The sequence below is a fragment of the Asterias rubens genome, chromosome 3 (genome assembly GCF_902459465.1).
Source record: "Asterias rubens chromosome 3, eAstRub1.3, whole genome shotgun sequence".
NCBI classification, from domain to species: Eukaryota; Metazoa; Echinodermata; class Asteroidea; order Forcipulatida; family Asteriidae; genus Asterias; species Asterias rubens.
This window is the reverse complement of record NC_047064.1, coordinates 632,578-655,982: the sequence shown is the minus strand read 5'-3', so window position 1 is coordinate 655,982 and position 23,405 is coordinate 632,578. Positions and strand designations below refer to the sequence as shown.

The 23,405-nt window shown below is 38.4% G+C and overlaps 2 protein-coding genes across 2 annotated transcripts in view; one reads left to right on the top strand and one right to left on the bottom strand.

The window, feature by feature from the left end:
- The window catches only part of LOC117287775 (phosphatidylinositol 4-phosphate 5-kinase type-1 alpha-like), a 43,293-nt gene extending 35,759 nt beyond the window's left edge, over positions 1-7,534 (bottom strand). The window contains exons 1-3 of the mRNA XM_033768294.1: positions 7,142-7,534; positions 3,781-3,833; positions 2,628-2,717 (exon numbers count right to left, since the gene is read on the bottom strand). Of these exons, the coding sequence (XP_033624185.1) occupies positions 2,628-2,717; positions 3,781-3,833; positions 7,142-7,220 (222 nt within the window). The 5' untranslated portion in view covers positions 7,221-7,534. The remainder of the gene's footprint in view (positions 1-2,627; positions 2,718-3,780; positions 3,834-7,141) is intronic.
- Positions 7,535-11,319: 3,785 nt separating this feature from the next.
- On the top strand, positions 11,320-23,322 carry LOC117287959 (protein sneaky-like). The gene is made up of 16 exons (XM_033768622.1): positions 11,320-11,359; positions 12,351-12,476; positions 12,906-13,109; positions 14,355-14,494; positions 15,123-15,297; positions 16,028-16,165; positions 16,582-16,860; positions 17,025-17,319; positions 17,521-17,620; positions 17,705-17,800; positions 19,023-19,149; positions 20,306-20,422; positions 21,198-21,340; positions 21,967-22,080; positions 22,443-22,628; positions 22,737-23,322. Exons 1-16 carry the CDS (start codon positions 11,320-11,322, stop codon positions 22,809-22,811), a joined length of 2,355 nt encoding a protein of 784 aa, XP_033624513.1. The 3' UTR covers positions 22,812-23,322.
- The last annotated feature ends 83 nt before the right edge of the window (positions 23,323-23,405 follow it).

Here is a 23,405-nt window from a genome sequence, read left to right as displayed (position 1 = left end):
ACTGCATTTCTACTCAAGCCTGGTGCTATTTCTTATCAATCCATCTTCATATAATTTAATTGTAAATCATACATCCCATCAGACAGGCCTTGAACTTTATTCATGAAGCATGTGAATAACACTGGTAATTTGTCATAGACCAATGCCCACGCTGTACATGTGTGCCACAACATACATGAAAGAAAGCTTGTGAAAATTTACAACAAAGGCTCTATCAGTCTATGAAGACAGGTAAAGGTTGTGTCACTGTTTTCGACCAGCTTTGATCTCGCAAGATCAAAGCTGTTTTCGAGAAAAATATTTAAAAGGAAATTTCTACCGTGGCAATCTTTATACTGTGTGGAACTCTGGTGACATTTATATTGTTAATCTTACCAATGTCGTGCAAACCCACAGATCTATTCTTAGACAATAATTCTATCGATTTGTAAATGGTATAGCCTTGGAAAAATAGACTCTGCTACGTACATGTACACGTAGGGTCGGAACATCTAATCAGGCTATTAACCATTTTCCTTTTGGTTTTAAAAGCAGTTGGCAAACTTGCTAAATCTATATTCTGATGAAACAATGAAAATGAGCTAGCAAGGCTTTTAAATGCTCAGCCTTTCAAGCACGTCTGCCTACATATAAATATGGACATCCAACGCTAGCATCAGAATGATGGATGAGAGATGATTTAGACTGGTCCCTTTTCATCCCCTATGACTCATCACTTTTAATGTACTGTATGCAGTCAGGGAATAAGTTCAAAGATGATGACTTGAGAATAGACAGTTGATGAGTGGTTTACATTTGTACATCCCCAATGCCAGATGGCTGAAGTTCAATGACTATAAAACAACCTTGATTTAACCCCAAAACATTATTAATTAATAACAAATAGAAACTCCTAATTTGCATTTTATAGTTAGGCCGATATATTATTGGCTGAAGTCAACAACAAAAACTGTTTCTGTCTTTAGAGATGGTTAGAAAATGGATAATAGTGTTTTTGTTCTGTAGCATACATGTAGGAAGTTAATTTAACACAGTTCCCGGTTTCCCAAAACGAATTGCAGTATATTTTTAAGCTGGCACTTATGAATGTTATAGGCTAATAATTTACATTGCAAACCTGTAGTGACATGAACTATCATTATGCGGGGTTCTAAATTTGTATCTTACAATGAATTATTAGATTAATTACTTTATAATGTTTATTACATACGTATACATGTATTTATTTGGTTCCAAAATGAATCATCCTTGGAATGATGATGTGAGTTATCTTTCATTTTCTTCAATGCACGAGGTACATTTATCATTGAGAAGTAATAGATTACTGCACATACATGTACTAATCACTGTTAATACAATGTACAATGTACATGACCATCATCCATAAGGCATTAAATCTTGTCTAATGCTGCATGCAAATCAAATGACTTTGGCTTCAACTTTGTCTATCAATGACAACATTGAAGGTGGGCAGCCATAGCCACATTGGAAGCCATTAAATCCAACCAGGCCCAAGAGCTCCAGCGGCAAATGTGTAATAATCTCATGACCTGTATATTGACTACACCATATGGCCAACTTTAATTAACATAGGATTCACACGGCTACTATAATAACAACTATATGAACCTATGTTATTAATTAAATTGCAAGGTGTTCAAGTTATACACAACCTTGCTTCTGCAGCCCTTAATCAAATTGTAAAAACCTGAACAATTGAGAGATGAACAATTGATCTATAAATAACTCACTTTCCTTCAAAAAATAAAAGTATTGATTTTTAGAGAAATTGACAGATTTAAATATTGGTTTGCAACACTTCATACATGCTGAATGTTTTTAAACAAAATGATGACATATTGAAAACATCATGTGAATACTAAAGAGAAAATGAAATTTTTTAATGTATGATTAATTTAAAGGGGCTATGTTGTCATAATCAAAACACGCCTGTGGCTGTATATGGAATTATAAACTCTTGCTCAGTTACCGCACAAATTCGCGCCCTCTCGAAAGCATTATTTAGAAGCAGGTCCCGCATGTGCAGTTTATTATTTCATGAACCACCACAGGCCTGATCAAGATGACACAGGCCTGATCAAGATGACACAGGCCTGATCAAGATGCCACAGGCCTGATCAAGATGCCACAGGCCTGATCAAGATGACACAGGCCTGATCAAGATGACACAGTCCCTTTAATGAGAATTCCCCTGCTTCATTGTAGAGAGAATGTCAAACTGTAAATTGAAGAGCAGCAATTACTTGCATTTTCTACTTTTTAATTTATTTAACGGTTCAATAAATGAAAAAGTAGAAACCATTTCACCTGACATGACCACCTTTGATTAATCGTGGTTGCGCAATTGTGTAGTTAGTGCATTTAACTATAGCAACCCATGTGAGATAGATGCACACAATGCTCAATTTTTAAAGCACTGCTTAACAGTAAGCAGAGTCATTTTGCACACTATTTCTATTGACTCTAAAAATGACGTTCAATAGGCACAAATCAAGGGGTCAATACTTAGTAATGGAAAATAAACATTGAACAGGCACGACTTACAGCCAAAATAACAGACACTAACAATAAATCTTGTTATCATTCTTAGGAGGAAAAAAACTTACCTTTTTATATGTTGTTTCCCCTAAGGTGTCAACCCTCCTGTGGCCAATCTTCTTCTGTCTTGGGGTGGTTGGTCCATCAAGAACAGGACTCTAAAGGGAGAAAAAAAAAACCCAGATAGACAAAGATTGAGACTGAGCTTTTCAAATATAATGCACTGCTACCCAGCAAATAAAAGACACTGGACACTATTGGTAACTGTCAAAGACCAGTCTTCTCACTTAGTGTATCCATCTCAATATGCATAAAACAACAAACCTGAGATAATAATGAAAGAAAAAACACCTGTGTCACACGAAGTTGTGTGCTTTCAGATCCTTTCGAATTTCAAATTCGTTGAAAATAACTTCTTTCTCAAAAACTTAGTTTCTTCACTGGGAGCTGTTTCTCACAATGTTTTATACTATTACCAGCCACCCTTACAATAGAACAATGAATAGAAGAAAAGATAAAGAAACAAGATTGGTCAGTGTTCACCAGGCCAGTTCCCAAACTACAACCTGTGACAGACCAGCAGGCCAATAACATGATTTTTGTTTCAGACAATAGACCGATCCATTAAGCTTAGCCCCATTGCGTATTGACCAATCACAATGCAAAGAAGATCCGACACTAAGGTACGACATGCGTGCAATACCAGGATGTCAATGTGATACCAACTGTTATCTGATTAGGATGTTATTATTATTTTATTTGCCAAACAGTACAAAACCAAATATAAGAAAATATACCTCAAGATGGGCGAGGGAAAACAAAAGTTACCCGAGTAACATGCCTGTGATATTTTTTCACAGGACTCGGGAAAGTACTGAGTATACAGTGCTAACACACATCGGTGTATGGGTAAAAAACCAAAATTAATATTCTTTATCCCCGATGCAAATTCAACATCTATTATATCTATTATATCGTTGCGGTACCCGCTGCCAAAACATAGGATTCGAACTGCCTCTAGCTGCCGGGCAACCTCGGTGGTCTAGTTGGTATGACACTGCTCTAGAATTGCAACATGTGTTAGCACTGTATACTCGGTCATTTCTTGAGCTATGTGAAAAAAATCACTGGCATATTCCTCGAGCAACCCAATCTCTTGAGTAAATCTGAACCTCAAATGCCTAAAAATTTTCCAACTCGATTAGAATTTAAAGCACTTACACTTCCATCCATAGTTGATGCTCGACTTTTATACTTCATGGATGATCCTTTATCTGAGAAGGAAAAGGAAAACATCAAAACAAAACAAAAACCTGTTAGATTAGGTGACATTGAAAGGCAATTAATGCCATTTTCCTTTCTGATGTGCAAATTAAGTCAAACAAATTTAACAAAACAAACAGTTGATGTCACATTCTTGGTGTACATTACTTAGTCACACCCAGTATTCCAACCTTCAAATCCGTCAACTACAAAAAGTAGCAGTATGCTAAAATTAGATATTTGATCCGATACTTTGGAAATTTATACGTGTTAAAGACTTTAATTGTACAGCGAACTAAAACGATTTTCCTCATATAGCAGAGAACAATGCTATCCAAAATGTATCCAGTGCTACCCCAAAACCACCATTTGCCACTCAATTATAAATATTCAGTGTGCACAAAACTTGTACAGTCTAAACATTTTGCTAAAACAAAGTTGCTGGACGACATCTGTCCCTGTTGTATTGTACGTTTGGGCTGGGGGCCGGGACTAGTGAAATCAGTGGAAGCTACACAACTTGTCCTCCTGGCTAGTCACCAACAGTTCAGGACAAACTCCAGACTACATGTATTGCCAGTAAACTTGCTTTAAACACCAACTTTCCATTTTCCTAGACAGACAGTACCAAAATAAGAATTCATCCCATGATGGACAGTGAACTGTATCTACCTGGTCAGTCTTGCATGAGTGCCCATGGAATTTCTATTGACCTTCAAAATGCCAACATAGTTTCTCAAATAAGGTCAGATTCACAAATGATTACATTGTGCTCACGTACAATCAGTGTAGTGTTGGAAAGTGACTGGGCACAAAACAGCACGTACATTGTAATAACAAAATCGCATACACATACAACAGTTACACTTGTAAACATTTATACTCATCTTGACATAACTAATTAATAACAAGAAATATCAAAACAAAACAATGTACCTACTGCCACTTTATCACATATTACATGAAGATAAAAACAGACTGTGTGAAAAAAATAAGATGCTACAGTATGTGTGTGTATCTTGTCTGTGTGGTATTTGTTTACTTGTGGGGTCATTCAAGAAAAAAAGAGAAAAAAAGAGACTAATGGGAAAAGCCCCTGGTACTTTACAAAAGTCTACAAGGCATCTTTTTTCCATTTTCTTGTCCTCAAACGTTAAGAGCCATTTCAAAATTACCATAACTAAAGAACCTCAAAACCAACTTTTGCCAACAAAATGGACCATGGGGACCTTCAAATTTGAGTTGTTTGAACGGCCAGAATATTGATATCATGCCCTATTTAAAGATACCACATTCTTGTCCTAGCAGGCCCTTCTCACCACTGTACAGATAACTTTGAGATTACAGACGCGATTGTAAATAGAATCTCCTATTACTTAGATCAGCACAAATAATGACTTTGGACTGCCACATGATCAACAAGAGGGGGTGTCACCATGTGTAATAAAATGCAGTGGGTGTAGTACAGGACAGGTCCATTAAAACACCCTAACACTAAACAGTACACCCATGAGCGAATTATTGGGATACTTCCTCACTGTAACAATAAGTTTTTCGCAATACTCAGGTGCGCATTAGGCGTGAAATAAGGTGCATTTTCGGATAACAAGGGATCAAATTGGATCCATAGCTATCCCAGAATGCACCTCATTCAACAGGTGCGCTTGCGCAACACGCCCAAACAAAACATGCTGCTGGATTTTGAATTGTTGGGGTGGTAAGCGTCAAACTCAACAATGCAAAACACACTGTGTTCAAAACCTTAAATCGCAAAAACCATGATTTATCACATAAAAACATCAGAAAGTAACAAAATTACAATCAAGTTGTCTTGTGTTGTGAACAAACTATAGGAAGACCTCATAATAAATAATACTCATACAAAAATTGGTCTAGAATTTTCAAATGTTTTGGTTGAAACCTTTTAAAGGGTATTGGTACTTTATCCAAAATTTTGCCTTTTGCCCTAGTTTTGAAACTCGTTCTCAGTCTTTTAGGAGACCTAGTGCACATGTGGGAAGGTGGTTTTTTTTTTCCCCCATAATATGTGCAGATAATATCCATTAAATATTAATCTGTGCACCATAAAATTGCTATCGACACGGACCAGTATCAACTCAAACCACAGGAAAACCAAATTATCACTAGGAAATCCTCATAAATTGCGTTCACCCACCCTTCAACCATTAAAGACTGTTACAAATTCTCTTTTGTTCCAAGAACACTCGTTGAATGGAACCGCCTACCAGAATGTATAAGAGAAGCTCCTTCAATAGACTCGTTCAAGACTAGGCTAGATAAAATCCAAATGACCACTTTCATGAGGGGAGCTCACCACTAATGTTTTCCACTTGCCACACCACACCACTTCCCTGTGAGGAGTTGGTTGCAGTTATTCGACAGTAATGGACGTAATTTTACAAGCAACTTGGGTTTTGGCTTGAATGAGCCGCATAAAGCAGTCTAATGCTGCGGTTCACTGAAGAATGATGCAAGGAGTTTAAGTCTGTGCCGCATGCAGTATTTATGCGAAGAAAACAAATTGCTTTGTGCATTCAAAAACATTCAACTTTAAAGTGTGAACAGCACCTCAGGTGGGAACTAATCTATAGACTGTACAAAACATTGAATGAGAGACAAATTACTGAGTTCAAGTTGAACAATATAAAACAGTTGAAAAACTATACAAAAATAAAATGCTATTTCATTGACATCACCATTTGTGAATGAATATTTTGAATGCAGCTTGAATTGATGTACACACTTATAATAATCGCACCTTCACAGCGCATAGTTGCGATAACGAAACCCTCCTCCCGACAGCAGAGCCTGTAGGTTATGAGCCAAATACGAATGTAAAGGGCGAAATGGTCTAATTAATCAATCAACAGATTTGCTCAATTTTTACCACTGACACAAATTCTAGGAGGGGGGGTTTCATTATCGCAACTACCAGAATAATTTTATTACTATTTAGTATAATTATCTCGAAGTGGTCTAATTCTTGATACTAATTGAAAAGGGAAAAGTTTACGCATGCCGCCACCGCTTTTTCATTTCATATGAAATAGTATTTCAGGGGAAAAAGTGGTGGCGCTATACAGAAAGTTATCCATAAAAAGTATACACAAAATTCCATCATGAAAACCTTGACCCAGTAAACGTTGACCTTTGACCTGGGTTGGTGCTAATAAAAGTTGTTACAAACAATACTCTTTGCAAACATTTTCTTTTTAGCACCACTCCGGTCTTCCAGAGTCCGACTGACTTTCTTCACACATGACATTGACATTGTTGTTAATTGTTTTCAAGTACTTACTACTATTTCCAGATAAGGTTCGTTCTCTTTCCCTTTCCTGCCCTAATCTAGTCGCTGCTGGAGTGTCGGCGTCTGCCATTTTGTCACCCGTTTAGAAAAGAACACAGCAATTTCAAAAAAATTGTTACATTCACATCCGCAGCACACACACACAGTCTTTTTTTGTGTACAAAATACGGCCTCCGCCCGTCGCCTCACGTGTGTGTTGAACTATTAAGCTTCATAACATTTCCGTCTGACCATTCAGTTCACTCTCATGGAATTCGCAGCAATAAAGATTCCTTCAGGTCGCCGACTTTCATTATTTTCACATCTTTTCTGCTAAAATGTTGTATTTTAATCCCGATATTTCTCAGTTCTCTACTTGTCAATTACCGGAAACAACTGAACCTGTAAATGTTGGCTGGTTTCCATGTGTGCTGTATATTCCAATTCATTATTGAATGGTTTATCGAGTACCAGTTTAGTACCGGCCTCTTTCTTGCCCGAACATCTGACGTCATTACTTTGAAGCTCGTATGATAAAGACAGGGGACCAGTCTAATAACAAAGACGGCCAAAGCAGTGTTCTTTCAGCGCCCTCAACGATGTAAATAACTGTATTTGCTGACTCAAGTCAATGTTCAGTGATTTTCCACTTACGCTGAGTTTGACCCCCGGATTGGAGCACATTTTTCAACCCCGTGTTTCCATGGAGGTAAAAATATGATGTTTCTAACATCAAACGGAGCCCAAAGCCGCAGACGGAAACGAAGTTCAGGTTTAGGAAAAAGCCTCTCTGCTGGGACTCCAAAAGCGATGGCTTAGAAAGGGGGACAAACAATAAAAATTTCAGACCTTTCAAGATCAAGTAAATAGATATACACAACAAAGTAGAAAATGAAAGATATTCTCTGCACTGCAGTACTGGTGAATTTCTCACCCACTTACATAAACTTTGACTTCATTCTTCTTCTTATCGTATCCACCAAACACTTAGATGATATGTTTCAGCCAGAACTCTTACACAGTTCCAATTGCAATTTAAACTGTTCTCTGGGTGCAAGGTCCTCGATTTTGCAGTCTCGCTCCAAATAGGTGTTTATAGTTTGTGGCTCTGTCCCACATATGCATGTCACGTCTTCAAGAGAGTCCAGATAAAAGTCACTTCTTCTTGCGAGACACCTTGCACAGGCCAGATGGTGGAGGAGGCACCTCCATCAGCACCTGGGTGGGGTGGGGGATCTCTTCTGCCATTGAAAAACACTTTATATCATATGTATCCAATTTATATGGATATGTATATGTTTTTATATCATATGTATCCAATTATAGTAGTTCGTTTAGGCGTGGCCCACACTAAGTAAACTTTCCTATTAACTTTGAATATCAAATCATGATTTCGTTATTAAATTTACCCGAATCACATGAACGTTCTCTCATAAAATTTTTTAGTAGCGCCATTGGGGATGTCAATGCCCCGGTCGCGGTGTTTTCGTGTGTGAAGGCAGTGGCGCTTTGTTCACGAGACTGCGTTCACGAGACTATGAGCAAAAGGAGCACGTGAGAGCTACAATGCCTTTCTGCACAACTCTGCCGCGCGCGCCAAGCATACGCGCACGCATGTCGGGCTTTATTTCGTTGCAATGCATGCAATGGATTAGACTTGTGGACAAGTCGTTAAATCGGCCCCACGCGCTGAGATAGTGCTCCCCCGACAACACTGCTCTCGCGCGAACTCACTGCTCTCGCGCGAACTGATGGCTCCCCGATTTCGACTCAGTCGAAGTTGTGTGCTTTCAGATCCTTTCGAATTTCAAATTCGTTGAAAATAACTTCTTTCTCAAAAACTTAGTTTCTTCACTGGGAGCTGTTTCTCACAATGTTTTATACTATTACCAGCCACCCTTACAATAGAACAATGAATAGAAGAAAAGATAAAGAAACAAGATTGGTCAGTGTTCACCAGGCCAGTTCCCAAACTACAACCTGTGACAGACCAGCAGGCCAATAACATGATTTTTGTTTCAGACAATAGACCGATCCATTAAGCTTAGCCCCATTGCGTATTGACCAATCACAATGCAAAGAAGATCCGACACTAAGGTACGACATGCGTGCAATACCAGGATGTCAATGTGATACCAACTGTTATCTGATTAGGATGTTATTATTATTTTATTTGCCAAACAGTACAAAACCAAATATAAGAAAATATACCTCAAGATGGGCGAGGGAAAACAAAAGTTACCCGAGTAACATGCCTGTGATATTTTTTCACAGGACTCGGGAAAGTACTGAGTATACAGTGCTAACACACATCGGTGTATGGGTAAAAAACCAAAATTAATATTCTTTATCCCCGATGCAAATTCAACATCTATTATATCTATTATATCGTTGCGGTACCCGCTGCCAAAACATAGGATTCGAACTGCCTCTAGCTGCCGGGCAACCTCGGTGGTCTAGTTGGTATGACACTGCTCTAGAATTGCAACATGTGTTAGCACTGTATACTCGGTCATTTCTTGAGCTATGTGAAAAAAATCACTGGCATATTCCTCGAGCAACCCAATCTCTTGAGTAAATCTGAACCTCAAATGCCTAAAAATTTTCCAACTCGATTAGAATTTAAAGCACTTACACTTCCATCCATAGTTGATGCTCGACTTTTATACTTCATGGATGATCCTTTATCTGAAAAAGCCGCAGACGGAAACGAAGTTCAGGTTTAGGAAAAAGCCTCTCTGCTGGGACTCCAAAAGCGATGGCTTAGAAAGGGGGACAAACAATAAAAATTTCAGACCTTTCAAGATCAAGTAAATAGATATACACAACAAAGTAGAAAATGAAAGATATTCTCTGCACTGCAGTACTGGTGAATTTCTCACCCACTTACATAAACTTTGACTTCATTCTTCTTCTTATCGTATCCACCAAACACTTAGATGATATGTTTCAGCCAGAACTCTTACACAGTTCCAATTGCAATTTAAACTGTTCTCTGGGTGCAAGGTCCTCGATTTTGCAGTCTCGCTCCAAATAGGTGTTTATAGTTTGTGGCTCTGTCCCACATATGCATGTCACGTCTTCAAGAGAGTCCAGATAAAAGTCACTTCTTCTTGCGAGACACCTTGCACAGGCCAGATGGTGGAGGAGGCACCTCCATCAGCACCTGGGTGGGGTGGGGGATCTCTTCTGCCATTGAAAAACACTTTATATCATATGTATCCAATTTATATGGATATGTATATGTTTTTATATCATATGTATCCAATTATAGTAGTTCGTTTAGGCGTGGCCCACACTAAGTAAACTTTCCTATTAACTTTGAATATCAAATCATGATTTCGTTATTAAATTTACCCGAATCACATGAACGTTCTCTCATAAAATTTTTTAGTAGCGCCATTGGGGATGTCAATGCCCCGGTCGCGGTGTTTTCGTGTGTGAAGGCAGTGGCGCTTTGTTCACGAGACTGCGTTCACGAGACTATGAGCAAAAGGAGCACGTGAGAGCTACAATGCCTTTCTGCACAACTCTGCCGCGCGCGCCAAGCATACGCGCACGCATGTCGGGCTTTATTTCGTTGCAATGCATGCAATGGATTAGACTTGTGGACAAGTCGTTAAATCGGCCCCACGCGCTGAGATAGTGCTCCCCCGACAACACTGCTCTCGCGCGAACTCACTGCTCTCGCGCGAACTGATGGCTCCCCGATTTCGACTCAGTCGAAATCGGGGAGCCATCAGTTCGCGCGAGAGCAGTGAGTTCGCGCGAGAGCAGTGTTGTCGGGGGAGCACTATCTCAGCGCGTGGGGCCGATTTAACGACTTGTCCACAAGTCTAGCAATGGATCGGTCTATTGGTCGTTGCGCAACGCGTGAAGTTGAACGCCCACCCGGTGCCCGCAAACAGCCTGCATAAAAAACTATTATCGCAAAGCGCTGACCAGTAACGCGTACAACAATACCGCGCACACACACACGCACGCACGCATTTTTTAAAAACTAACGTACGACGTACGTCGTCACACACACACACATGCCCGACAACAACACTCTGAACATCTCTCTACTACACGATCGACGAGACACTGTGCACAGCAGGAGGCCTACTTACTAACCGACGACTAGCAGACGATCAACCTGCTGAAGAAAACAAAATTCGGTGTCGCCGGGACTGATCGTAGCAATAACTATGAGTTGTCTTGTGAAATGTTGTGATTATTGCATACCAGGTAAGTTTAAATTGACTGATCAATTGCAGAAGCAAAATAAATACAGTATTCATACGATTACAAAAAACAAAACAAAACATGACCGGTGCGCACGGACTGTGACACTCTCGGTTGGCGGAAAGTTTGAACGAATCCAATTAAAGTCGTGGTATGATTGGTTCATGTTGGTAACCTTCACCGGACCTGTAGCTAGCTATATCCCTGCCGTAGGACAAACAAAATTGTGATGCAGAAACTTATGTTTATTTAACTTTTATAAAACGAAAATCAGTGGTTAGGACCTAATTTTTTTTGGGGTTAATTTAGTAAATAGTAGGCTTCGTTTGACAACCCTGTTTTTGCAAGTCCATCGATTTCACCCTACACGCAACTGCGTAAGTTCACTTGCGCAACGTTTATCATGTTTATGGCGTAAAGTTGCGCCATAAACGTTGTGCAAAAAACTGCAAGTGGACTTACGGCTTTGCAAGTTTACGCAGTTGCGTAAAGTTTCGTGAAATCGGCTCCCTGCACAATGACAAAGAGCTAATATTGATCTTTAATTTAATGCGAATCAATCTTATTTCGATAAGCAAGTGTGATTTCAAAATCATCACTAAAACATTTTTTTTTTTTTTTGCTTTTTTTTTTTTTTTTACTTGTGCGAGCAAAGTCATTTCTTCTAAGTTCTAGTGGTGGACTACTTTGGAGATTATTAAAGTTTTCTTATGTCATGTAATCATGTATGTATTTATGTCTTCTCATCTTTAGTTAAATGACTCTTAGTTCTTTTTTTAGAATCGAACCACTGAACCACTGAACCACTGAACCACTGAACCACTGACAAAAGTATAGGAGAGCATTTTGTAGATTAGTTGCGATAACGTAACCCTCCTCCCGACGGCGGCCGTCGGGAGGAGGGTTACGCGGCCGTCGGGAGGAGGGTTACGTTATCGCAACTATTAATTTTTGTAGATATTTTTTATCATGATTTTTGTTTAATTCTATCCAGCTGTAAAGGGGTATCTTGAATGTATCTGTCCGTGGATTTACCGCATATTCTTTGGCACTGGTCGATGTGAATGTGTGGCCATAAGAACAGTGTTGGGTCTCGCCTTCGGTGGTCTGCTTGGTGCAGGTAATGATTCGTTAATTGTTTTACCTTTTCCAAAGACAAAGTCTTGTTTGAAATAGTTTGTGTTTTCTCTGAATTAAAACCACTTACTTTTGGGCTAAGGCAAACCCCATTTATTTCGATGGCATTATAGACCCATATAGGCCTACCATCTTGCCAGTTCCGGAAAAAAAAATCAAAAACATGAAAGAAAAAGTAACTTAATTTGGAGGTTATAATGTCTATGGATGTGATACTACAGTATAATAGCAACAGATTGGACTGTTTTATAATTAAATGCATTACAACTTTAAGTTAACAAAAGAACACAAAATTTTAGAAACAAATATTTGATAGCAAAGAAGAAAACCCCCTTGACCCTGGTTCCAAATGGAAGAGACTTCATGGCATTTTCCTAAACTAAAACCATTTCATTTCCCCTCCAAACTGCAGGCCTTTATGTCAGTATTGTAGACAAACTCAATTATCCAGAACAAGAGCGTCAATTGTTTGGCGGAGTTCTAACCCTGCTTTTAGCTCTTGGATTTGCCTGCTCAGTTCAGGTTCGATGTATTGTTCTACTTAGCGTGCCAACTTTCTTTGGGCGGTTTGGGCGAAGTCTCATCACAAGTTATGCCATATTTTTATTGGTAACTGGTAAGTATATTATACACTTCCATTTAATATATCAAATATTTTTAACCACAAGGCAAAATGTCTTAGTAAACTTTAAATTGTATAGAGAGCCCGCCAAAATAGGGCTATAATAGTTCGGCTGGTAGAGCGCTGGCATGTTAATCCAGAGGTCTTTGGTTCGAGTCCCACTCAAAATTTTCTTTGTTCAACCCCATTTCCAATTTATCATTTAGTTATCAAAGCTAGGAAATGCAGATTTCCTTGATATCTCAAAGAAATATGTATGTTTCCTTTGAAACAAAGGGCATCAGGGCAACAACGGGGGGGGGGGGGGGGGCACAGAGGCAATAGACCCTTCCCATGATGATGTAAATTGCACGTAGCGCATGCGGACTAACGTTTTGGTTGGCAAAATGAGGGAACATCGCACTGTTTTGTACACGGCTAATGGGTCCGCGACGCAGACGCGACTGCGCGTCTGCTTAGTGCACAACTCTATGGCGTTTGCCAACCAACAGGGTCTGTACGCATGCGTGAATGTAATTAGAATATTTCATGGGAAGGGTCCATTGCCTCATGTGGGAGCTATTTAGATTGAAGGGATCCAATGGAGCCATTCAAAGGTTTTGAGGTGCTAATAAACTTGGCAGCCAACCATGCCGAATTATCGGGAGACTTTCTCAAGTGTATTTGGACCTCAGCTACAAGTACATGATCATTTTTTTTTTAACATAAACATCTGAAGAACAAGGCAGTTGTGCCATGAAGAGTTTACTATATTTAAGCAAAGATTTTATTGGTCAACTGGAGATTTGTTATTAGAATTTTAGGCATGGGTGCCATTCTGGGAAGCAAATGTTTTGTTATAGCACTGATAGCAGGGGTCAATGTCTGCTCTGATCTATTGTTGCATCCAAAAAGTTGCTTACTCAAAATGGTGTCTAGTGTGAATAAGAAACCTTCCTATGTGCTTGACACTAGCAGGTTTATATTCTGATGGTCTTCTATTGTTGTACTAATTTGTAGTAGTCTTTATACATATACAATAATGTGAATCTGTAAAACTCAATTTATGACATGACGTAACCTCAAACCTTTAGCCAAAAAATTGTTCCACTTATAGCATGGAATACAAGAAAGTTTCGAAACCATGTCCTTCCACATACTACATAGCATGGAATAGTAGAGAGTTCGAAACCATGTCCTTTTAACTTCTTTTTGAAAGATTGGATTATAACCTTTTTTGGGCATAATATCTGTCCACAGGTCCGATGAATAATATTATGCTGAACGCAGATGAGTCATCTCGGGCTATTTCATGTACAACTGATCTAACATTCAACCACAGTAAAGAAATCTTCCAGTTACTCTACAAACCCTTCCATGATGCCTTCATAGATGCTGGGGTATGTCTTGGAAATCTTTACTTCATATCGTGGCTCAATTTCATAGAGCTGCTTAATATAAATAAAGGCAGTGGACACTATTGGTATTTACTCAAAATAATTATTAGCATACAACCTTACTTGGTAACGAATAATGGGGAGAGGTTGACAGTATAAAACATTGTGAGAAACAGCTCCCTCTAAAGTAATGTAGTTTTCGAGAAAGAAGTAATTTTCCACGAATTTGATTTCGAGACCTCTAGATTTAGAATGTGAGGTCTCGAAATCAAGCATCTGAACGCACACCACTTCATGTGACAAGGGTGTTTTTAATTTCATTATTATCCCGCAACTTAGACGACCGATTGAGCTCAAATTTTCACAAGTTTTTTATTTTTATGCATGTTGAGATACACCAAGTAAGAAGATTGGATGTTGACAATTACACAAATTTTTGCTACAGTAAGCACGAAAATTTGCTTATCGTTATGCAGCACTATGAAATTGGGCCCTGGTTGGCCCAATTTTACGTGCTTATTGTTTGTGCGTAAGCAACTCTACGAAATTGGTCATGTGTGCTTAAAATGTGTGTAATCTGTACAATTATCCTTACAGCTTTTGTTCAATTTTTATCTCAATCTTGGCATAGATTCAACAGGATGCAATTGATGACGATGCTGAGACAATGAAAAGTGAATTTCGACAATATGTTGAGGAGATTGAAGGGGATCGTTTTGAAAAACTGCAAAAGTTTGACGAGGAAGAGAAAACTAGCGACTCAGTCGAACAAGGCTTCAATTTAAAGAGCCTCAGAAGATGTAAAGGTAAAATTAATATGAAATAGTTACACAGAACTTTCTAGCTTTTAAACAATTGCATATTCAACGAATAAAAAACATTTGGTTAAGTGTATATATACAAAAACACATGGTGTGGCTTTGATTGAAGCTTTGATCTAGCTCAAATAGGAAAGGAGAGGGTATTTGAGAAACAGTGGCTTGAGTTGGTGTGATGTTATAACATCACTGATGCATGCTAGGCCCCCACCAACCCCTACCAACCATAGAATCATCTAAAAGTTCTGTGGTCAGTCCACTTTCCAGTAGTTACCAAAGAAAAAGAAGATGTAATAAAAAAGTCATGAAGACCTATCGATTACATATCCCCATATGGTTAAAATAAAAAGACAACAAAAAAACAGCCCAAAAAAGAAAGAGAAAATACACGGTTTCTGTTGAAGAATTAGCAACAAGTGAACTTTACTGGTGGCAAAGTAACAAAGTAGAAGTTTACAAAAACTACTGATAAACAAATGAAGAAAAGAGATTTCACAAAGATTGCCATAATAAGTCCTCTTTACCTTGTTTATTGTAAGTGCTGTGATTTAATTTACTAAGCAGACTCTTTAAATGCTGTTCATTAGTATTTTTCTGGATTTCTTATTTTCTCTCATTTGGCAATATAGGATAAGAAGTGTAAATTACTTTGGCCCGACCCGTCAAATGAAGGCATGTGTCATTATCATGGGAAATTCTGTTTCTGTTTTGTTTTCAGATGTTTTTGTAGAAGGTTTAGCAGACTGTGAACCAGCTTATCATAGAGTATGGGCTAAGTGCAAAAAACGTTACCCCGTGTGGCACTTGATTGTCTGTCTGCCATTGCATGCATTTACCGTCTGCTCACTGCTTAGATGTAAGTTAACCTAAAATCAGATTGGAGATCGATTAAGACTTATACCCAGGAAAGCACAAAATTAGTTTCAATTTTATACAGGCTTACATTAGGGTACACAATTTGTTCCTTTTGGGCCCAATTAGGTTGAATCTAATTATTATTTTGTTATATTTTGGCAACATTTGTTCAAACAAAAATTTCTTTGAGGCAATCCCTCAAGCTGGGAGTAGTTTCAAAACAAACTTCAACTTGTACTATTTAGTAGCACCAGAAATGAAACAAAAAAATGAAGATGAAATTAGTAATGACAGAAAACTAAATATTACCAGGTTCATCCCGATAGTCACATGATGCTTAACAATGAAAAAAGAAAGACAGTATGCGTTATTGGAAGATCTCTAAACAAATGTCATTTGAATCTTGATTAATCACAGTGCTGGAGGGATTCTGTCCTTCATTACCCAATCAACCAAAGAAAACCATTGAGATGTTTATGAGAGTCAAGAATGGATTTCAATCATTGACCAAAAACTTCAAAGTCAAGCTCAAATGGAAAGTAAGACGGATGCATGTTGTTGATTTTTGTCTTCTTGTCGTTGTTAAATGCATGCTGCTACCTTTGTTGTTGTTGCTTTTGTGTCAGTTGTTGTATTGTTGTGAAACTGTTGATCTGATAATTGACTATAAAGTGAAAAAATTAATGAAAAATGACTAATGGTTACATAGACACATTGCATGTTAAGTTATTTATCCAATGCATAAAAATGTATTGTTTTCTAGTCATGAAGCTATATAGGACTATGTTCTTGTTATACAATTTTAATTAAATTCTTAAACCGAACATTGTCAGGCCTAATACTTCTCTGAGGCAACAAAGGTGATAATTTATATTCCATACAATATTGGTGTTCCCTGATAAAAGATTCCCTGAAACAAGAACCAAAGAATCAAACCTGCATTATCGCTGACCTTAACCAAAGTTGTATTAAACACAAACCACTTTTTCTTCAACAGCCAATCCACTTTCCAGTAGACCTTTTGAACAGTACAGCAATTGAAGCCGTTGTTCGTAAAATGAACCATGAGATTCACCTAAAGAAGCAATGGCTGGATGCTTTGGTTTTCATTGTTGAGGTTCTGCTATCCTTCGCATTTGTTTTGGTGTTCATCAGGTAGGTTGAGAATGACATGCCTGTTTATTTATATGGGGAAAAGGGGCTTGATTTTCTCAAATTTTACACAAATAAAATTATCAAAATACCAATAGCAGATAAAAGTCTATTGCTTTCTCTGTCCAATTGTTTGGAAAGGTGGGGGATACTGCTTACATGTTAAAACTCAACTATGACTTTCTTTTCTTGGCATACATTCAGTGCTAGTGGTTACAACACCAAGTACCTTAAAGACATTGACTTTGATAATGTATACATGACGGCCTACTTCAGGAGGATTGATGCCCGTAGAAAAAAACAGGTGAGTGGAAATAGAGAAGTGTAAAAATACAGCAACTTGAAATAATGTTTTGAAATTAAGAGCATATTATTCATCTGCTTACAGAACAAGAGAACATTGCTTCCTTTGAAGAAAGCACAGAAATCAGACATCATTGAGACAGTTCGTTGGAAGTTGAGAAAAGAAGAGAAAAAATCATCGGTCAGTCACTTCGCCTTCATCTCTCAGAGTAGAGTTTCTCTTCAAGTTTCAATCAAGATTAAAGGAACACGTTGCTTAGGATCGGATGAGCTGGTCTATAAAAAGCGTTTGTAACCCTTTTTTATAAAATGCATATGGTTGGAAAGATGTTTTAAAAGTAGAATATAATGATCCACACAAGATTGCCTCGAAATTTGCATGGTTTTCCTTATACTGTGCGAACTATAAACATGGTCGGCCATTTATGGGAGTCCAAAATTTGACTCTCATAAATGGCCGACCATGTTAATCAACGAGGTAAAAGGAAAACTGGCAATTTCGAGGCATGTTTGTGTGGATCATTGTATTTTACTTTTACAACATCTTTCTACCCACATGCATTTTATAAAAAATGATTACAAACGCTTTTCAAAGACCAACTCGCCCTATCCAAGGCAACGTGTTTCTTTAATATCAACTCATTATTTTATAAATGACATAATTATTAAGATACTAACAAAACCTTGCTGTAAGCAAAGAAAGCCACAACATTCTGCAATAAAGATATATTGACGGCATCACTCGTTGAAAACAGTCTAATAAAATCATCAGAATTTATCTTCAGTGTTGAACCAATAACATGATTTGGTCAACTACAAACAAGCAATTGCCTTTACTGTGGATAAACCCTTGTTGAGATATTGGATGTCAAGCTGTCGATTTCACAAAGAGTTAGGACTTGTCCTGCAGATGGATTTTGTGAAATCGATCCTATGATTGGTCTTACAGAGGATCCAAAGGCTTAAGGCACGGTCCCACTGCAGCGATAACGATAACGATAAAAAGAGAACGCATTCCATTGGTTGAATGAGCGTGTGCATATTCTGCGTCGAGCAATTCAACCAATAAAATGCGTTCTCTTTGCTTCGTGATCGTTATCGTTTTCGTTATCGCTGCAGTGTGACTCGGCCTTTAGACTCGTCCTAAAATCTAGGATGGATTCTAAGTTAGGAAGAGTTTTGTGAAATCAACTCCAGGTCTTGAATCACTTACTCTGCATTTATCCAGTCAGACTTGAAATGCAACACACAAGTTAATAGTATGGTTGAACATGTCCTCCGCGGTACCCTCAAATACCATGCACTTGAGAGTATGATCTTTCTACAGTTTACCCCAGTTTTGAGAGACCCGTTCTGGAGTATATGTGTCGTTATTGTACAATGAACCTCAATTTCTCCAACAGTTAATGGGTTTCATGAGACTCACCATGCGATTAGTTGTGACCGTTGCCATGGTATTCTTTGACCATCTCTTCTTTCTCATGCTGGATCTAATTGCAAGAAATAGTCAATTGGACTACAAATTCAAAGGTATGTGTACATACTACCCCTAGTCTAAGAAGTGGTGAAGCAGACGGTTGTTATTGGGGGTGGGGGTGGGGGAGACATAATGTTGTTTTGGGGGTGGTGGTTGTTATTTAATTAGTTGAATTCATTTGTGCATAATGTACTCTAAAGCCTGGTTCATACTTCCTGCGAATGCGAAGCGAATGTTGACGCCACAAATTCGTAACAAAGAATTCGCAGCATTTGAACTCTGCTCGACTGGCTTGCGAATATCGCCGGGAAAGGAGGGTTGTGACGTCAAATTCACCTCAAATTTGCTTCGCATTTGCATGAAGTATGAACCGGGCTTATATCTTATTTTGGGGTAAAGGGAGGGGGTGGGGTGCAAGGGTTCTGAGCAGGGTTTGGATGGGGGTGATGGGAAGAGGGATCCTGCCCTTACCCCCTCTGGTTTTGCTACTGTTTTTAACATCCCCCATCACACACTAATGTAAGGCACTATCAAGGTTTCCCCCAAGAAAGAAATAGCAAGTGTGTAAGAAATTATTCTGAACCTTGTGGTCTTCATATTTCAGTGAGTTATTTATCCCACGATTTTCCTTTGATACTTAATACTGAAACAGCAGATACTTTCCTTTTAAAGGCAGTGGACATTATTGGTAATTGTCAAAGACTAGCCTTCACAGTTGATGTATCTAAACATATGCATAAAATAACAAACCTGTGAAAATTTTAGCTCAATTGGTCATCGAACTTGCGAGATAATAATGAAAGATAAAAACACCCTTGTTACTAGAAGTTGTGGTCTCGAAATCAAATTCATTGAAAATTACTTCTTTCTCGAATACTGTGGCACTTCAGATGGAGCCGTTTCTCACAATGTTTTATACCACCAACCTCTCCCCATTACTCGTCACCAAGAAAGGTTTTTTGCTAATAATTATTTTGAGTATTACCAATAGTATCCACTGCCTTTAACCAATGTTACAATGTATAAAAAAAAAATCACATAAGTGTAGGGCCGGGCCTATCTCACATATCAAATTATGGAGAAAATAAAAAAGAAGTAGATGACACATCTGAGATGTTGCTCACGATGTAAAAACGAACAACAGCTTTACGTCAACGCTAACTTCCCTCTATCAGGTTTGTTTTACTCGTCACATTTATTTTATTGCAGGGGAGCATAGACTAGAAGTAAAAGTTGAAGGAACAGGAATCGTTGCCCAAATGTTTAAAAAAGTTCTCTCATCATTTAGCCACCAACACAGCATATCTACAATTGCAACAAACAAACGTAAGGGATTGTGTTTATTAGATTGATTGAACACAAAGATTTTGCCACAACACATTGTAAAACATTACAACATGGTCTGTATAGATAACAGTCTTGAAGCCGAGACTACCAAGTCCAATACTGGAGACCGAGCTCTCCACTCTCCACTCTGAGACGGAGATTTAGACCTCAATCTAAGGGAAAGACTGGGATTGACACCTCATCGAGACCAAGACAGGGACCAACACCTCAGACAAATCTGTACTCTGAAAAAAATCAAAACTAACTTTCTTGATTTTGTTTAATGCTGAACCGCTGAAAGCTTGGCTCAGTCTTCACTATGATTGTAACATGGCCACTAATTGGACTTTGGACTAAACAAAAATAAGGCCTTGACACAAAACCCCGAGACCTTTTTGCTCCAAGACTGAATCTTCAAAGCCAACACCTTGCAACAACTGAGACCTAAACACATCGGATCTCGAGACCTACAGTACTCATAACTTACCTTCTTAAATGAGTCTTTATTATTTCCAAACATAGGTCTGAATAGCTGTAAAAAGTGAAATATTGAGATGTGTGCGACACCATTCGGGTGTGAAAAGTGCTGTAAAAGATTACAAGAACTGTGTATCATTATATCTAAACTTTCCCCTCCTCAAAAAAAAGGAATTCTTTTTTAGATACACGTTCTATAAATTCAGTGTTTTTCCTTTTGTTGTGAACACTTTGAAGATCATATGAAAATAGACACTCAGCCTGTCAATAAATTTCCCTGTCTCTGATTCTGTCCTAGAATGTCTACCAGTGCCGAGTGCCCCTAATAACAAGATGACTATGATGGTATTTGCTGCTTGGGGTGCAGTATGGCTATCCCTTTACTTTGAAGCCTATGCACTACGTCTTCGTAGAATCATCTGTGCTTACTTCTATCCGAAGGTATCATCAAACAGACACAATACACATAAAAATAACTCAAATATTTGGGTAGAGGTTGCTGAGCAGTGCACCCTGCTCAAGCTCTGTAACAGTACGAGTTCAGGGAATCAGGTCCTATTCATGGCACTCATGTCAAAACACTCAACCACAAATATGGTAAATGCTCCGTCCTTGGGATAGAACTTAAAGCCATAGGTACCATTCGGTGTGTAACATTAAAAGAACCCAGGTTTGCCCCAGTGTTTATGACTTAGTTGTCTGCAGATAGCACCAAATCTTCTTGTGAACCTTTTTACAAACTGTGGCGTCATTATTTAAACAAAAAGGGCATCTGTTGTTAAAACCAAATAAAGGCTCCAAATGGGAGGTTAATAGATAAAATGCTCTATAAGAACTTGGTATGACATCCTTGTACTGAATGATGACCTTTGCTGCTCAAACTTTATCTTGAGCTTGTTGGCTTGACTAGAATTTTTTATTTTGATAAACATATTGGTGAAGTAATAAAAGTCAGACAAAATTCAGTAAACTTGAACATTTTACAATCTTTTCTCTTAACGATGGTATTGTGTGCATGTAGTAAGAGAACACTGCTACAATTGTTGTCACTACTTTGCCTCTAACAGAAAGAAAAACAACGAATTGTGTTCTTGTACAACGAACAGCTGAAAAAGAAAAGTGGTTTTTTGAAGCACTTGAGGTACACAGTCAGGCAACTTGCTAAGGAGAAGAGACTTGGGGTATGTGAAACTTTGTCATTTATAAAATAAAAAGCTGAGTTATCGATCACATACTTCTTTTGTTTCAGCCATAACGACCCTGAAATTTGACTTGGCAAGTTTTAATACTGTCCGCTTCTAGGGTAAGACCAATTCCCACACCAAGTTTGGAGATAATATGCCAAGTCCTTCTTGAGTTATTGCTTGGACAACATTTCTTGTTTTAGTCAAAATGACCTAAATACTCGGACAATGATTTCACACATGCAGAGAAAATCTGGAGGTCGCTGGGTCAAGTCCCACTCTAGTAAATTGTTTGTTGTTCAATCCCAAAATATTTGGAACTTATCTGTTCCATGTAACCATTCTCCTAACATCTGCAGGCAAAGATTGGAACCCTAACTACTCTGTACATTCATTGGCCAAGACTGTGTGGCTGGCTAGGAATATTCGGTCTTGGCAAAAGATCTTGCCTAATCTGTGATGAAAAGGAGAATAAGGACTTTCACAAGTGTTCAACGGAGGGTTGTGACTTCGCCTATTGCTGCGATTGTTGGAGGGATATCAAGGTTTGTAGAAACAGGGACAAACAATGGGATTAAAGCAGAAACTGGCATGGGATTGGTTTGTGCGTGACAAAGTCTTTTGTTCTTACTCCATTTGTTTACCATTCACAGAAAGTCTGCTATGCCTGCAAGATTTCTAAAGACACGTATGATGGGGAGGTTGAGTTCCTGTCAGAATCTGAATGATGCTTGAAATCTGAGCATGTTGAGTAACCCACTTCAGCAGAGACAACATGAGGTTTCACTCATCGCAAACCCAGAACTACAAGTCTCAAGATGGTTGAAATTTTGGATGAGGTTTTATCATAACAAAAAAAAGTAGGAGAAAGTGATGTAGTACATGAAATAATGATTAATTCTGACAATTGAGAGGGAATGAGAAATGGGGCCATAGAAACAGGGAAGGAGTGGCATCTTCTAAACTGTTTCCTGTCTGATATTCAGTTTTTCCCTTCCAGAGGTTAGTGACAAGAGGTATTAAGACGATTGCTGCCAGTGGCAATCAGGCTATAGGTACAATTCAACTGAATTCAAGAGGTATAATAATAATAATAGTGGCTTCTTATATAGTGCGCATATCCATCACTCAGTGACGCTGAAGGTGTTAAACTTGTGGGACTCTGTGTGGATTATGAGACCTACTCCTTTTACACAACACCATGTAATGGTTTACAAGGTGCCGTGGCGCAATAGCAAGCCAATCAAACCAGGAACACAGGGCTCCTTCTTTTTTTGGTAAATACACTGGGTTCTTTTATGTGCCTTGCACAACACATCGGA